General features: G+C 36.1%; 1 protein-coding gene across 2 annotated transcripts in view; it reads right to left on the bottom strand.

Annotated features, from left to right (window-relative positions):
- Positions 1–18,913, bottom strand: part of MARCHF1 (membrane associated ring-CH-type finger 1) — a 281,890-nt gene that overhangs the window by 141,252 nt on the left and 121,725 nt on the right. For both annotated transcript variants that reach the window (XM_081811298.1, XM_081811289.1), the window contains exon 2: positions 11,626–11,676. In XM_081811298.1, coding sequence (XP_081667424.1) covers positions 11,626–11,676 — 51 coding nt within the window. The remainder of the gene's footprint in view (positions 1–11,625; positions 11,677–18,913) is intronic.

Raw genomic sequence — 18,913 nt, 5'->3', positions numbered from 1 at the left:
TTTTCGTTTTGGCTGACCCAAGACCTATGGTGAACCAAAGAGTAATTAATTGTTCTACTTTCATTTTTAAAGGTAAAAATAAGAAGTTACTATAAAGTCTGAGAATTTCAGTCTGTTGTGAGGGGACGTATGATATTTATGGGTTTATGGATGTAGAAGTTCCTGTCATTCATCCTTTCTTTAGTGGCAGCAAGAAAAATGTATTCCTATAATTTTTCCCTTTCCTCACTTCAGTACCAAGATAAGATGAAAATGATGCAAGTGGTTATTGAATTTCATCTTAAACTGGTGCTATTTATATGTCACTATTCCTTCATAAAGCTTTGATTGTAAATTTCAGTGAAATGTGAATCAAATGAGGGAATACATGATGTATCTCTGCAGTAATTAGTGGGATAGAGATTTGACAATTACCCAGCTAATCTGATCAAAAAGACAGCCAAATTGGGTAGTTCAAGTCTCAAAGTGGATTTATTTGGCCTAGTCAATCCAAATTGACTATACACATTAATTACATTAACAACACAGCTGCCAACATTCTCCTCACTGTCGGATATATGGAAAGAGCTCAAAAACAGGGGATGATGAAGGACACTGAAAGGAAACAAACGGCAGCACGTAACCAAGTAAAATGGAGCTGGGAGAAGCAAAAAGAAACCCCAGGATTTAATTGTAACCTGAAAAAAAAAAAAAAAGACAAAAGAACCAAGGCCATAAAAAAAATTTAAAAAGACAACTAACATCCAATAATACAAGAAATAATAGAAAGGAGAGAAGCAGTGAGAGATGTTGGTGTAACCCTATGGAAAATATATCAACATATCATCTTTTGTGTAAGTAGGTTAAAGATGATCAAAAACTCTGACTTCTTTGGTTTTCAGTGATTTAAACAATACTCTTTTATTTACTTGTAGTATTTGAACTAGAATATCTCCAGTACCTTCACTGATCAATCTTTAGTGTTGCTGGCACTAAATGGAGCTATTGTCAGGAGTTGGGAAATCTACAAAATTAAATTATTTCCTAAAATAAAATCATAGGTGAAAAATTCAAGGGTGCAACTACCAAATGACCATGTTAGATAATATAAATTTAAAGAAATTTTGTATAGTTTATTGATATTAATAATATTCAAAGAAAAGAAACACCAATTTGGCTTCCGATCAATTTTTCTTGTTTTAAATGTTTAGTTGAGGAAATCTAGAGGGAAGAAGTTATGACTGCTTAGAGTATCAACAGACAGCATTCATTTCTCTTGCTTATACCATCTTCTATCCCCAGCCCCCAACATTCCACATTTCATGGCTAGTTAGACTTTAAATGTATGCTTTTATTTCATCAGAGATTCATTACACTGAAATATATGAGTGTCTGCAAAAATTAGAATTAAATTAAATGCAATCATCCTCATTTAAAATAAATCTTTCCCGTTGGAAAAGAAACTACTACTGCAAGGTTGCTTTTTGTTTCTACTCTGGATAACAGTTGATCAGTGGTGAGAGATAATTCCCACCCCTGGCACCACAAAACCACATGTTATTCTTTCCCTTTCAGAATCATGGGAACCAAATACTGGCCCACTTTTGTTTTATGATCTGGTCTGGAAAAGCAAGTTCCCACATGACTACAGTATTGCAGTCACAACAATTACAGCTGTGTCATTAATTCCTAGGGCTCATTCATGATCAGTACTTCCTGATCCTCAATATTTCTTGTTATGAGAATATTTCCTTAAGTCAAGCAAGGCTGACTTGGCAGGAATCAGGATTTAAGAACTTGCAAATTGACATTTTAGGTAGTATCACATATTGTCCAGATTGGGATTACTTTTCTAGGTGTTTTGAAAACATCCAGGTACCATTTACTTATTTCTTTCCACAGAGGAGTTTAACATCTTTTCTAGAGCAGCAGTGTCTGTCTGATAGAACATTTTGTGAGGATGGAAACATTCTATGTTCTCCAATGTGGCAAGCACTAACCACCTGTAGTTATTGAGCACTTGAATGTGGCCTGTGCAACTGTAGAAATTATTTTTAAATTTTATATAATTGCAGTTAATTTAGATGTAGATAGGTACAGAGATGGGAAGAGAGTGAAGGAGTGAGGCACTTGCCTCAGGCACATAATGTAAGAGAGCGCCAAAATATACAGTAAGCAAGTGAAAAGAAAAATTGAAAGCAATATTTTTAATAAACAAAATTAATGCAAAAAACCCATGATGAACAAATACGAAAACTTTCAATAAATGCGAAACCAGCATTACATATTTTTTGTTTTGGCTCTGGCTGCACATGGCTTAACATAGCCCTGATCCTGTTTTTATTTAAAATGTTGTTATTTTATTTATCATGGGGTTTTTGCAGGACATTTGATTCCTAAGTATTGCATTCAACTTTATCTTGATTACTGAGTTTTTTGGTTTGTTTCTGAGCCTAGTGCTTTACTTATTTCACCCTAGTCCCAGCCCTACGTGAGAGGCAAGCCCAAACTGGAAGATAGCTGACGCAATCAAGTTGCTATCAAGCGGCCGGATGGTCTTCTCGATAAATGCTACTAAATCGGGGGGCTCAACATCAGTGTCGGCTTCTGACAGGTTAAGTATTCATTCAGTGGTGGAGTGTTTATTAACCCTGAGTAATGAAGAAACCATGGTATTGTTGTCCATGCATAGCCTCCTTCTCTGACAACATGGCTCCTCCACTTATGGGCCCTGGCACAGGAATGGGGGCTCAGGACACAGGCTGGCTGAAATCCACTTGGTAAGAGATGCTTTCCACCTGATTATTCAGTGCCTCTTCTGCAATAGATCCTCCTTGGTCCTTATTAAAGTGTGGTTTTTTTAAAAAAAAATGCTTATGTGAAGAAGGCACATGATGTAATGAGCACTGGGTGTTATACGCAACTAATGAATCATTGAACACTACACCAAAAATAAATGATGTACTATATGTTGGCTAATTGAATTTAAATTAAAAAAAAAAGAAGAAAAAATTCTCATGTGTTATGTATACGGGGTGAAAGGCCACTACTTGACTTAGAAAAAGATCTCTGAAGAAGGAGACAGGTGGTGAATGATCTGAAACATTCAAAGAAACTGGGGGGGTGTGGCTGGTATTGAGCATTTGGATGGGATCAATTGTACCTACTGTAAACACTTATACGTTCTATCTATCTTGTGTGTACTGATAACAAGTTCATGCACTGGCCTGGTCCAAGGATCTCTGCTCTATATATCCACACATTCCATGTTAAGAGCATACATTCAAACGCTAACAAAACAAAACAGGCTATATTCGTTCATTCGACACATATTTACTAAGTGTATACTACTTATCAGTCACTTTTCTAGGTGCTGACAAAGCAGTATTGAACAAAGAAATAAAGTTCTTGTTCTCTTAGAGCTTAAATTAGACAAATAGGAAAATATATAAAATTACAGATTATAATAAAATCCTTAAAAATACAGCAGGAAAGGAGATCAGTCCTCACTGACAAGGTGGTATCTAAATAGAAATGTAAAACAATGTAGGCAGCCAATCATGCAAACATCTAAGGAATGAGCATTTTGAGCAGCAGGAGCCTGGAGGGCGAATGCCCTGCAGCAAAACCGTGTGTTTGAGGAACAGCAAGAGGTCAGTGTGTCTGGAGCTGAGTGACTTGGAGGGAGGGAGGGATGTAGCAGCAACCCTCCCTCCTCATAATGGATAAGTCCAATTGTTCAGTGAATGGTTGCTCTGCCTACCAGACAATATAACCTGTGAGGGAGAATGATAAATACAATTAGAGAGAGAGTGTTGGGCCAGGTTAGGGCTCCTTGGCCAATGAAAGGATTTATGTTTTACTCTGACTGATACAGGAAACCACTGGAGGGTTTAAACAGGAGCAAGGCACTATCTGATTCATATTCGCAAAGAATCATTTTGGCTGTTGTGTGAAAAATAGACTTGAAAGGATATAAGGGTGATTGTTTTCCTCATGTCACCATTTAATTTCTCAGGCTGTTCCCTGAAATAGAAACCTGGTGGGTCAGGCAAATGACAGGAGACAATGGCAAATGTAACCAGGCAGTAGCTCTAATTGCAGCTACTGTGCCTTAGGTACTGTCATTATGAGACCAGCACAATGCGGTGTCAAGGTCTGGCATGTAGTATGAAGCTACTGGTCTAATAATGTGTTCTTTTTAATATTCATCATAAATGAATCAAGGCTGGCTCAAAGGCAACTTGCATTCACCTGATATGGACATCAGTATACATTCCTGGTCCTACCCCAGGGATTTGTCACACTATAGATTGGAGGTGTCCTCGATCAACAATGGTCAAACATCAGGTTAGTTTACTGTATGCTGATATCATGTTAATCAGATCTAATGAGCAGTTAAGGCCAATAATCTGAATGCCTTATTAGGACATGTGTGTTCTAGAGCACAGGAGAAAAATCCTACAGACATTCAGGAGCAGGCTTAATCAGTGAAAATTTTAGGGGTTCCACTGTGTTATGCATGTCAATACATTCCCTTCAGAGTGAAGGACAAATTTTGCATCTCATCTTATTGCTAAGAAAGACCCAGAGTGCTTGGTAGGATTCTGGGTTTTAGAGGTGGCAAAGACCACACTTGGTAATAATGCTTAAATCCTTTATCGGATGACTCAGAAGGCTACCAGTTTTGAGTTGGGTCAAGAATGAGAGAAGTTTCTGCAGCAGTTTTGGCTTTAGTATAAGTAACCTCGATGCCAGAGTCGTACTAAGTAGCAAATCCCATAATATTAGAGGTACCATGGTAAATAAGAATGCAGTTCAGGTTCTCTACCAAGCCCTGAATGGAGAATTGCTGTGAAAACCCTAGTGTTCTAGATCAAGGCCATCCTATTACAGTGGAGTTCTCTTCATGGAAAGCAGCTCCTGGCATACTACTTGGCTCTAGAAAGACCAAAGGCCTGATCATGGACATCAGCTGACCATATGACTGGAGCTCTCGCTCATGAACTTGATAACACAAGTTATATTGTCTGGTAGGCAGAGCAACCATTCACTGAACAATTGGACTTGTCCATTATGAGGAGAGAGGGTTGCTGCTACATAATGAGGAAGCAAGACATATTTTAAAGCTTGGGGGATCCACTGCAGCATTTTTTTATTCAGCCATACCCTGGATTAACTTCAAATGGTTGATTACAGCAAGCACAGCCTGTTAAGGCATAACAGTCAAGACTGGATGTCAAGCCACTTAGCCTAAGAGAACCGATCATCAAGAATGAGGAATATTTGGTATAATGATAGAAGATGATTTATCAGTTATGGCTTTAGCAACTACAATAGCAAGAGCCTGTTCTACTAATCCATGCCGTTCAATTTTTTACTCAGAAATTATGATCAATCATGATCTATAAGTGTTCACAACAGGATGGAATGAGTTCATATGGATCTGAGGGGTGCAGGTGATGGGCCACAGCAGATGCTGCCAGTGTTCTGCCGAAATCCAGCCCGGCCTCTTTCACTGTTTCAGTGCATGGTTCCTTCAACTCCTGAGCAGTTTTGTGTCTAAAGTGCTGAAACTGTGATTCTCTTTGGAGAAATGCCCTTGGTTTCTTAGATAGTTTTACCTGCATGTGACGAGAGTCAAAGTGCCTGGAAGTTACTCTCTCTCGAGGAGACCTTGAGCTAGTGAATGGCTGCTATGGGAAGATGAAAGTCCTGTTTTCATGCCTCAAGTGGGAACAACTTTCAGTTTATTTTATACAGCAGGGTCCCCTTGAAGGATCAGGGGAAATTTTCTTGTCTTCCTCCTCTTCCCTGTCCTTCTTCTCCCATTCCTCTGATAGCTTTTCCTAAGCTTCTAGGGCTTCTCCATAGTAAAATATTGCAAAAAAAAAAATCTCATTTTAGGATATGTTTCTGGACAATCTGACCTAAGACAGATTCCTATTACACACCGACATGGAAAATTTAAGTAGGATATCTGAATCTGGAATTCACAGCAGAAATCTGGGCTTAAAATATCTATTTGGGAGTTGTTGGCATGTTGATTCTATACAGTCACGAGGCTAGATGAGATCACCTAAGGAGTGAGTGTATATAAAGGAAAAGCCCCAGGATATAAGGTGTCAGGTTTTCTTAATCTTCCATCACTACTTTTACCAATTCAACTAAATTTATACTCATTTACTTAAGCTTGGTCTCAGGACAGACCCTGACTCGGGCTCTATGACCGTTCTCAAATTAGTCTACCTCATTTCTAGTTGTTTCCTAATTATACATCCCATTTTATCTATCAAACTTACCCTCTAAAGGTATGTAGTCTGAGGGCATGACTGATTTATAGGTCGCCTGTATAAGCAAACCAAGATGGATCTCTCAATAAGACAGAACATTAAACACCTGTTTGGAGATGCAAAATGTTTGGCTCAGGTTCAGCTGAAAGATTTCCCAATACATTTTCCATTTAGGGAACACTTTCACCTTGACCTTGCTGGAAAATATGTTGGAATATTGGAAAGCCAAATCTGGCAAAATGAAGATTTATACAAGTAAAATCAAAGTATGTATTTGATCAAAAGAAAAGATCTATTTAAAATGCTATGATTTATATAATGGCTTGTACACAGTATATCCATAAAAAATATTTGTTGAATAAATTTTATTGACTCTGTCATGCATCTTCATTTACTGCAGAATAAACTAGGGTACATGAACAGGAGAAAAGGAAGCTTTAGGAATATTATTTTATACACTATATACCATCTTTACCTAACATTCTCTATAATATTTCTAGGTAAAGACCAACAGAACAATTTTGATGAACCTTCCTCAAGTAAATGAAGTCTAGGGAATATAACAGGAAGTGATGGAAACTAACTGAAATATTTTGTTATGTGGTGGCTTTTAAGTTTCTTTTCATAAGTAGATTAGATTTTGTGAGCTGCTTCCCACATAGACCAAAAAGCCTAAAAGTGTTTCATTTAAAAGAAAATTCTAGATGTTGATTTGAATTGAAAGTACAAGGCTTTCTTTCCTTTTGACAGTTTGCTTTTGAAAGATTTTTCTTGTGAAATACATAATATGTTGTTGCTGGTTGAATATAATGATTCCTCACCCTAGAAGAAATAAAAGAAAGGCCAAATTTCACTAATTTTACATCTTGAGGAACCTATTTGGGAGCCATATGTGTGTTAAAAAGCAGCAACCAGCATTAATATCAAAAGCAGCTTTTCAAAAAACAAACAAAAAAAGTAAGTGTGGATAAATGAATGCTGCTATGTTCACACTGAAGATATTTTGACAATCTCACATACATTGTTTTAAGCCTATATAGCTTCTCTGTAGCTTTTGGATCAACTTTAACATATCTAACGCATACACATCCTATTAGCATAAGAAAAAAAAAAGATTCACAGGTCTGTCTTATATGTCCTAAAACAAACTAGAAATATAAACTAAAAAAAAAATTCTGGAATGGCCAGAAAACTCGAAATACAACTTGCAAGGTATAATTGCAATTAAATAATATAGGATAAAAAGATTCAGAGATAAAGACCATGAGAAAATTTTCATAATGTTCATTAACAATTCAACATTTGTTATTTATCCCACGCTTGGGTATTTCATATTCACAACTGCGAGATCATGTTTATACAATCCTGAATAGCAAAAATCACAATGTTCAGTTTGATACATATTTACTAAAAAAAGCCTCAAGGATCTTGATGTGTTCCAAATCCATCCCTATGTTATCAAGACAGCTGACACTTGTATGTTGTGACTAAAGAGAGTGTATCCTATTATTCAACGTTCCATCTCAAAGGCCCCTAAAATGATTTATGTATCTTTCTCCTCATAATCCATGTTTTCCAGTTTCCATGTCTTGTACTTATGTCCCTTTAAACAAACTTTCTTGGCAGTTGATCAAGTCACACCCATTCTTCAAGGCCCTGTTCATATACCATTCTTCTAAGAAACCATCTCTGATGCATCCTGTCCTCACCAAGGGGAAGTGATCATTCTCTCAACTCCCATAGCCTTCTGTCTACACTCTTTTGGCTAATGCAGAAGGGAACGGTTCCCACGACCACACCCAGTTTCAGTGATTTTCTAGGAAGCTCACAGGACTGAGCTTATGGTCATAATCATGACTATGATTTATTACAGTGAAAGGATACAAAGCAAAATCAGGAAAAGGAAAAGGCACGTGGGATGAAGTCCAGAGGAAACCAGGAGCAAACTTCCAAATTTACTCCCAGTGGAGTCATACAGGATGTACTTAAATCCTGCAGCACTAAATTGTGACAACGGATGTGAAGTACTATCTAGCAGGGGAATTCGTTAGAAACTCAGTGCCCAAGTCTTCGCTGGGGGCTCATCATATGGGTAACCCATTGCCTAGCATGTACCCAAATTCCAGACTTCCATAAGGAAGGCAAGTATTTTGGGAGAACCATATATTTTTTTCATAGTTCAGGCACAGTGAACCATTCTTATAATTTAGGGTGGTATGCCATGCCTAAAATCTAAGTTCCCAGGTGCCAGCCAAGGGCCAACCTTGCCAGCAGGCCTTTCTAAGAGAAGAGTCTCAAGCCTGGTCTGTTATCTTTTTTGCACAGGGAGTTATTAGTTCTACTTGATTAATTTATATAGATATGTAGATCTCATATATATGATGGGATCTCATATATATATGATATATATGATGTAGATCTCATATATATATGGGATCTCATATAAGCTCATTAAGCTCACTGAGTATATGGAAGTCCTCATTTCCAGTATAGAATATAATTACTGATGGGAAACATTCCACAAATACTGATGATTAGAAAGTTCTGCTGGTTTAGTAGAGACCTGCAAGAGACAGGTAGGAAAGCAGACTCAGCAGTGTGGAGGGAAGTTCTGATATCCCACTGGGGACATAATCCTCTGTAATACCTGGGATTTTCCTGTATCAAAGAATTGGGGATGACACAGACTTGATAAAAATTAAGAAAGATGCCTATTTTGGGTAATACTGCTACTGACCTAAGATAATTTATTATTGTTAAATATACATATTTATTCTTATTCCACTCAGAACACAATGCATATATTGTAACTCACGTCTCAAATTCACTTGCTTACAAAAAGGTTTACAGAGTACTTATTTGGTGCTGTCACTGAGATATAAATAATTAGAAGTCCCATAATAAGTATAGTTAATGCTTGCACAGGGCCAAGCACTGTTCTAAGCACCACTCCAAGAGGTAGATGCTATTATATATTCTCCTTTTATAGATAAAGTTATTAAGGAAGTTAAACAACCTTCCTAAGCAGTTTCTTTGGAATCCATGGTCTTAATTACTCTGTTAAACTGATTATCACACTCCTGAAAAGCTCCTAGTCTTTTTCTTTTTTCTTTGTTTTTGACATGAAAATTATTTTGACAAAATCAGAGAAAAAGAATCTTGATTCCGCTTTAATTTTTTTTCTCCACCACTTTAAAAGTTAAAGGACTCAAATATTGCTAGATTTTGCCATTTTACACTTGGTAGGTTACATGGTCCTAATGAAAAGTTTTTCCCTTAATAATTCATGAAAAAGTAGTGAGGACTCAACAACGTATTTAGCATTTGTGACTGTCATTCTGAGAATGAATAAAAGGAAAGTCATATTGGCTTAAAAAAATAAACATGCCCAGAGCAATCTTTTTATCTCTACGGGTGTCTGATGAGTTTTTGCTATTGTACAATTAGACTATTTAAGAAGAGAGCTTTCCATTTCCCTCTGAATGTAATGCATTTTTGTCATTAATTGTCTCCCACACAGGGATGCAATTAATACATACCAGAGCCTGGAAGAACTCAGAGAAGGAAAACTACACTCCTGACTTTTTTATTTCTCAAAGAAGAAGTTAAAAGCTTAAAAGTTATAAACAATCTGCATTATGTCAAACTCAAACAGCGGCTTGGAAATGCAATATGATTGTACGCCTGGATCATGAAACAGTATTTGGCGTGACAAAGGAGTTGTCGGTATGTTTACAAGTGTCTAGGTCGACATTAACATTCAAGTTCAGAAAGACAACAGTGTTCTGCAGTTGTAGGCAAGGCTCTTCACAACGTGACCAAGATGACAGACATCTGAAAGGTATTGTTTTAATTTACAACTACTTACGGAAACCTCCAAGTGACTAATACCAGCACCCTCATGTCACAGAGGAGGCAACTCTATCTCAGGGAGGTTAAGTGACTGCCTCACGGTCACATAAGAAGTGACAGCCCAGCAACGGACACTCAGATCCTCTTTCTCCAGAATTAGTACTAGACCACATTGCCTCTCGAATATTCACGAAGGCACTCAGATTTGAATGTAATTATAAATGTTCAGTCCCATGTGCTGAGATGTGATTCTCCATGGGTCTCTTGTATCTCTGCACGTCTTGTAAGCAGAATCGTTGCCTGCTTTCATTCTGGACTGTCTTTTTAAGGATGCTTGTATAAGGCATAACATTGTAACATAGAGATACTGCTTCCCAGAGCAATGGACAGGCATACTTACTATCTATTGAAGATAGGAGAGTTTCCTAAGTGTAGGGTTGCACTCCTTTAACCAATCCAGTGTGTTTGGAGGAGTCACCCGACCATCTTGGCATTGTCTCCTAAGACCTGGCCTCAGGAAACCAGCTAGAGAAAATGCTGATACTCTGGCTACTGCTGTTTTTCAATGAGTAATGAAGTTCTTTGTTTCTGAAAACAAAATAAAACAAAACAAAACAAAACACTTCCCTAACCTGGAAGTGGATCTGTGTTCTATACTGCCTGTAGCTGACAACTATTTGGGGGGTTCTCTTGAAGTAAAATAATATAAAATTCCAAAATACACAAAATTAAGCTCAGGGCTGTGGAGGGTGCTGGCAAGTGAGTGGCCCTGTAGAACAAGTTCTATTCATGGGAAATCCATCGTTGTCTGAATTACGTTTTTGGAAGTCATAATTTTCTGATTTGATAAATGGCTCTAAAGGACTTCTCACTCCCCAAACACAAAGTCTGTACCTTGCATTGTGTCTCATTTTAGAGAATAGCCCTTGATTTTTGTTTTCTAGACAAAATAAAAATCTGAAGTATCTCTGGCATGCCATTATCTTTTTGACACTCTGGTGTTTTGCTTAGATTTATACAGTCCAGGGAGTATTTTGTTTTTTTCATCCTTTGACTCCATAAAACAAATATGACTAAACTAATGTCTTAGGTTATTTCTAAAACTTGTCCTGGTTAATACGAGCATAGTTGAGCCCAAACCTGTGGAAAAACTGAATTCATGGAAATTGGACCATGAATGTTGATACAGTTTCAAGTTAGGTATGTGACAGCTCCATGATGCTTGAAATGAGAGGAAAAAACCCCCATATTTTGCATGACATTCTGAAAGTAACAAATTATCTTTTGCATATAGCACTGAAACGGAAAATAACAGCTCATTTCGTTGTGTGAAATTGTGTCCTCTTATCACAGCAAAAGCTCAAAATAGTTAAAATCATTAACAAGTCATATTTGTGTACTGCTCACAGATAACAGTTATAGGTTAAACATTATAAAATATTTACTTGAACTCAAAAAAAATGAAAATCAATAAACCATTAAATAAATATAGTTTACCTACTTTTGAAATATTACTTGATCGACTTGCCGATCGCCCGGGGGATTTGTCATTCTGCAAAATAAAATTAGAGACATCGATTAAAAATATAACAATAGTCTTTACTGCGTAGGAAAGAAAGCACAGCACAGGTCAATGTCTAAATGCTAGCATATTTTTCTGACTGATACACAAATTGCTTACACAGAATGGCTTTTGTCTTACCAAATTTTATTTCTCTAGTACATATCATTGTCCTTTTGAAAATGTTTCAATTAACATCAGCGTATATATATGTCTAGGAGTATTTATTACCAGAAAATGCTTGTTTCTGTAGAAAAATATATGCAGTTCCTTAAAAATAAATTAGAAAATGGATATATAGTCCATTATTTCCTCTTCCACTTTTGCTACCAGGAAATTCTGAGTAAATTCTGTTTCTAGTGTCAGTAACTATTGCATACCAGGTACATCGTGCATACATCTAACTCCCGCTCTTTTAAAATAATTTGTTAATTTGCTTTAATAATATAAACATTTAGAAGATACTTTTAATACTGAATGGAGCACTGGGTGTTACACACAAACAATGAATCATGGAACACTACATCAAAAACTAATGATGTAATGTATGGTGATTAACATAACATAATAAAATAAAAAAAAAGATACTTTTAAATTTAAAACACTCAATTGTTCAAATTTAAAACATTTAAAAATTATTTTAAAATTTAAAACTTCAAAATAAGTCAAAATTATAGCCTTCATGCTTTTCTCTTAAAGGATTTCCAACTTAGTAGAAAAGAAGCATGAAAAAAGCTTTTGAATAGATAATTTTTCTTTAAAAAGCCTTACAATTTTAAGGCAGAGAGGCACCTTAAAAGTGGAGCCCCCTTTTGGAAGCCCGGAGGCCTTCTTTTCCCAACAATGGTGGCACTCTCGCCCAAGCCGGGGCCACCCCGAGGCCTTCTGTCTCGTCCAGTCTGGTTGTTCTTTCTCCTCTGCCAATTATCTGCCAGTGGATAATTGACTGACAAATCGAAGTGTATGGGTATCATGCATTTTACATGTACCAAGAGATCACAGTACACCTTTCCTTCTGTAGAGAAAATGTTGGAAGAACCTGTTCTAGAAACCAAAAGTTTGTGAAGCATCTGAATTAACACTTTAGGATTCTTTTTAAAAAAATTTGCTCAGAAAATTTTGGACTGGTGCCAAAGTGGACCTGAGTGGGCACCCATGGTGCATCTTGACATAGGTCATTTTTGAGAATTAAGCCATTCTAACAACCAGTGGGTCTGGAAACTGCCCCACATGACTGCTCCTGACCGTTTCAGAAACAGTGATGACAGGAGATGGCAAATGTCACTGTGGAGAAAACAGGAGCTGCATTTACTGAAAACTGTCAGTGTGTCAAGCCCAGTCTGCAGATATTTCAGCGGAATAGGATTTTCTCCTTGGACATGCAACATCCCTCTCATCCAACCACTGATGTCACTGCGTAGCGTGTTATTACAGACCAAGATGAGTCACAACGATACGATTAGTTACACCTCATAACATGTCCGTGTCCAGCTGGAGATGAATGTATATGCTGCCAGCAGACATTTTTCTTTGATTAGTTTCCTCTGGTGACGGAGAGAGGTACTTTTCTCCTGACATCTCAACTCCTCTTCTATAGAGACTAGAAAGCAAAACCAATCCATCTTCCCTTCTGAGTGAAATTCGGGATTTTGACACACTATTGTGTGAACAGAGGTAAATAAGTCACATAATATAATAGACTGGGGGGGGGGCATTTTGTTGTAGTGGTTGTTTTGTTATGTTTTCTATATTTACATGGTATTTGAAAACACAGTTAAGGAGCTAGAATTGAAAGGTGTTTCAGCAAGAACCCAGGAGTACTATAGAAATTTAATATGGCACCAGATTACTTAATTTTTCAAACCAAATAGGACTTTGTGTTGTTTTGAGATAAAAACAAGGAGGATCAGGTTCCCTCCACAATTGTCAATCAATGTGGCATAAAGTTATAGTAAGCAGATAATTCCCATACTCTTCACCAGCAATGCCCAAGCGAATGGGGAGGAAGCATTTTCTTGATTATTTAGTACTTCAAGAAATCTTGTAACCCAAAATCCATTGGTTCTATTTTCTCCTACTAAAAGACTAGGCATTGCAAGAAATAAAGGAGCTTAGGCGAGGGTTACATTTTTTTGCCCTGGCTAAGATCCCTATTGTTTCTTTTTCTTTCTTTTTTAATTATTTTTTTTTTCAGTTTTAAAGATTTTATTTATTTTATTTTTTTATTATGTTCAATTAGCCAACATATGATACATCATTAATTTTTGATGTAGTGTTCAACGATTCATTAGTTAAGTGCTCATCACCACATGTGCCCTCCTTAATACCCATCACCTCCTTATTTCCCTCCCTTCTGTAACCCTCAGTTTGTTTCCTGGAGTCCAGAGTCTCTCATGGTTTGTCTCCCTCTCTGATTTCTTCCCATTCAGTTTTCCCTCCCTTCCCCTGTGGTCCTCTGCACTATTCCCTATTGTCTCTATTCCACTTAACATATGGGACAGAGGGTGCACACCACTGCTGTGTCAGAGAGGGAGAGCCTGACTTGCAGCTTGCCCTGTGGTAATGCACTGGCTCTGGCAAGAACGTATTGTTTGACAATCCAGGGCATTCCTCACTGTAACATGTTTCCTCACGGTAAGAGTGAGTAGGATATCTTGGACAATGAGGAGGAGATAATATCTTGGGGATTGTTGTAAGAATCAAATGAGCTGTACATGAACTCATTTTATAGTTTGCAAGGTTATAATATTTCCATTACTGTTCACAGGTAGAGGAAACACCCAAAAAGTTCCCTCATAAATCATGATAATCATCACATGTTACTAGACTCATAATTTAAATGTAAACATCCTAGTTTCTCTGCCCTGCAATTCTGCCTCTATTGTGGATTAGATTCTGGCATGTAAAATTTAAGAAAGAAAAACCAAACTCTTCTCTACCCAAGGGGATTAAGGAAGTTTGGTCTGCCCTGCTTTTGAAGCAAAGCAGCAAAAGCACTTTTGCTCTTGGAAAACATCCAAAGCAAACTGTCTAATTTGCTACTAATTAATTGGGTGGCTTGTCCCATTACTATTGCAATGACATATTCTTCTTTGTAGATTAGACAAATATGGTTGTCATACCTTGTTACCATCAGCTTAAATTCTTTACCTTACATTAAATAGAAGCTGTCTTAGAATCTAATATAAGTTACTGGTACCCAAACTGTAGTGACATTTTAGGTCTCTGAAAGTTGGAACCAACAAGAGTTTCAGACAGGTCTGCATGAAAAGTATGGGATCATCAAGCAGTAATGTTGAGTAGCTATCTTAGCAGACTGATTTTAGCAGATCATTCACAGTATGCAGAGGGACAGACTTCTAATTTTATAAGTGCTTTTTAATATTTTCAAGAGGTTTCCAATTTTTGTTTGATATAAGTATATCTGAAACTGTTAGTTTTGTTTTGAGATTATTATTCACTTAATAATAATTGTTTTTGGAATTTGATCTTACAAAACATGGTTGGATTTTTATTACCAGAAAGAAAAAATGATTACCAAATGAGAAAATCATTACTAAATTGTTTTAACATATTTTTAATGTTATACTCGAAGGAAAATGACATAGTTCCTTTAAAAGGCAATACTCTGTGTTAAAGAATATACAATATGGCTGGACTCGTTTGTATCTACATATGACTACTCTGTATATTATACCATTGATCAGAAGAGGGCAGTAAGGAGACTTGAAGGAGGTTTTTTATGGAACTGAAGGAAAATAACTATTCCTGAGTGAAGAAACCAGAATAAGATCCACACATTTCACTGATATAATGCTATTCTCTAGTTATTTTCCATGGTCCCCCTTACTTCTACCCCCTACCCCTGTCCAGCTAAAAGTCAAGACTACTTGAAAGAAGAAAAAGAAGTGAGGCAATTTTGAAGGTCATCTGAAGAATTCTAAGTAGAAAATGGAACTATTTTTGCTAAGGTAATTAAAACGTGTAATAGAAGAAAAGTCTTTGAAAGCAATGTGGCTTATACACAAAACACAATGAAGTTGAATACTGCAATACACCCTTGATTAATAAACGTATAAAAAACTCATGTCCACTAAATGAAAAATGCTGTTTTTAATGTCTATGAAACATTTAAAATAATTTGCCCTCAAATAATATCTTAACAAAAAACTTCAATAGAGATTTTATAGGGCACCTCTTTTGATATTGAGACAATAAATTTAGAAATAAAAACTTGAAATGTGACTAATAAATCTTAATCACCACTAATTAAAGCATTTTTAGATAATGCTTGGTTCAATGAAATGAAAACTCTCTGAAAAATTGTAGCCAGAAACTCTTGAAAATGTTCTATTAAGACTTGTAGGGAACACAGCAAAAGCTATATCCAGAAAAAATTTATAACTGTAAATGCTTTCATTATTAAAGAAAACAGTAATGAAACCCAGTAAAAGAATGTAGTAAAAAGAAAATAATAAAATATAAAAGCTAAAATTCACTAAAGAGATATAAAAAAGAAGAATAAAGAAATATTTTCTTATAACAATAGGTCCTTGAAGATAATTACAAAATAGATGAGTCTCTAGTAAGACTTATTAAGGAAAAGAAAAAGCAAAAATAGATAAAATGAGAAAGGATAAATAACCAAAGACACAGAAAAAATTAGAAAAATTGTAACAGAATGCTACATAAAACACTATCGCAACAAATCTGAAAACCTAAGAAAAAACGAATCATATTCTAGCAAAGTGAAAGTTGTCAGAATTTATTTAAGAAGAGGGAAACTTGAATAGATACAGTAATTAACAAAGAAGAGATTAGATAAGTAAGTAGAAGTCTATATGCTCTAAAAAGCATAAGGGCATGATTATTTCACAAGTGAGTTTTACCTTACTTTTAAAGAACACATAATTTAATTTTCTTTACATTATTCTTGACCATAGAAACATAAAGTCCCTTAAATCATGTTATTAATCTTGCAGAAATGAAACTTCAAATGTGTTAAGACAGTACCCAAAAAGAAAGAGGGAAAAGAAAATTATGCTTTAGTCATATTTGGGACCACAGATGCAAAAATTCTTTAAAAATATTAGCATATATCTAAATAGTAGCATGTAACTTTGACACACTAGCAGTGTATCTAAAAAATGCACAGGAGCGGCACCTGGGTGACTCAGATGGTTAAGCTTCTACCTTCGGCTCCGGTCATGATCCCAGGGTCCTGGGTGGGCCTGGGCGGGGAGCCTGCTTCTCCCTCTCCCTCTGCCTCTCCCCTGCTCATGCTCGCTCTCTCTCTCTGTATCTCTATGTCTCAAATGAATAAATGAAATCTTTAAAAAAAAATGCACAGGGAATAGAATAAATAGGATTCCAGATATTTTTTTATCAGGAAATCTGGCAACATTTCATTAGATTACTACATTGAAAGAGACAAACATTATGATCTTATATGCTGAAAAGATGATTTGACTAACCTCTGCAGTCTTACTGCTATGTAAGCTCTAAATAAAATAAGAATTGGAGGAAATCTCTTAAAGGGATAAAGACAACATTTTAAAAATCAATGTCTAAATTTTTTCTAAATGGTAAAATACAAGAACTATGATGAAGAAGTTCTGTTATGGATGCTTGCTCTTGCTATTATTATTCAACTATGTTAGAGTTTATAACAAATATAATAACAAAAAAAATTCTGGTAGTTAAATATATTGAAAAGAAGGAAAAAAACAATCTTCTATTACTGATATTAATAGAAATTCCAAGTGTACCTAGTTAAAAAAAAAAACTATATTACAATTAATGAGACTTTAAAAAAAATTTAGTTAGTTAACATATAGTGCAATATTGGTTTCTGGAGTAGAAATCAGTGATTACATACAACGTCCAATGCTCATCACAAGTGCCCTCTTTAGTACAATGGCTAGATACAGGGTAATTATACCATGGCAGAGTCTATTAAATTTCCTAAAATGCATCATCCCTTCTATATGAACAGAATGGTAACTGGGTATACGTCTTTCCAGTCACATTGTATCTCCCACCATTCCTTTCAATTACAGGTTGCCTATAACTAAATTCCCTCCTGTGGGATGTAAACAGAGCTCACAATTGTTAGTTTCCTGCCTGTTCCATAAATCTAAAATTTCTTCCATGCTCTTTTTCTATTGCTCAGTGCAAAGATTGTGACTATCAGAGCAAGCCAGGAAACCACATATTAAAGATAGTAGAGCTGAGTTCTCCTGAGTCCTTGAATGACCACATGGTGAAGAGCCCTCTTCCAATTTGGAACAAACACTAAACTGTCATGGAAGAGAAATAAACTTCTATTTCTTCAGAGCCATCACATTTTTTTTGGATTTATTTATTGTTACAGTTTAGTCTATCTTAATGGAAATACTGCAAGATCAATAGCTTTTTCCATTCTAGCAATACATGCCTAGAAATGTGATAATAAAAACAAAAACCATAAAATACTTAAGAATAAATTTAACAAAGAAATCATAAAATCTTATTAAAAATATAAATTATAGAATCTTATTGAGGAGATCATGATCTGAACAAAAGAAAGGACCACTTTTTATTGAAAGTGAGGGGGTGGAAAACCATTTCCCATGCTAATGGACACCAAAAGAAAGCTGGGTGGCAGTCCTTATACCAGACAAATTAGATTTTAAACCAAAGACCATAATAAGGGATGAGGAAGGACACTATATCATACTAAAAGGGTCGGTACAACAAGAAGATCTAACCCAATTGTAAATATCTATGCCCCTAACATGGGAGCAGCCAATTATATAAGCCAATTAATAACAAAAACAAAGAAACACATCAACAACAATACAATAATAGTAGGGGACTTTAACACCCCCCTCACTGAAATGAGGTCAAATGAATGACAGATCATCTAAGCAAAAGATCAGCAAGGAAATAAAGACTTTAAATGACACACTGGACCAAATGGACTTCACAGATATATTCAGAACATTCCATCCCAAAGCAACAGAATACACATTCTTCTCTAGTGCCCGTGGAACATTCTCCAGAATAGATCACATCTAGGTCACAAATCAGGTCTCAACTGGTACCAAAAGATTGGGATCATTCCCTGCATATTTTTGGACCACAATGCTTTGAAACTAGAACTCAATCACAAGAGGAAAGTCAGAAAGAACTCAAATACATGAAGGCTAAAGAGCATCCTACTAAAGAATGAATGGGTCAACCAGGA

This window comes from Leptonychotes weddellii, chromosome 2 (assembly GCF_054177405.1).
Source record: "Leptonychotes weddellii isolate Sample4059 chromosome 2, ASM5417740v2, whole genome shotgun sequence".
NCBI lineage: Eukaryota > Metazoa > Chordata > Mammalia > Carnivora > Phocidae > Leptonychotes > Leptonychotes weddellii.
Note: the sequence above shows the minus strand (reverse complement) of the source record. Positions and strands in the feature narration are given on the sequence as shown.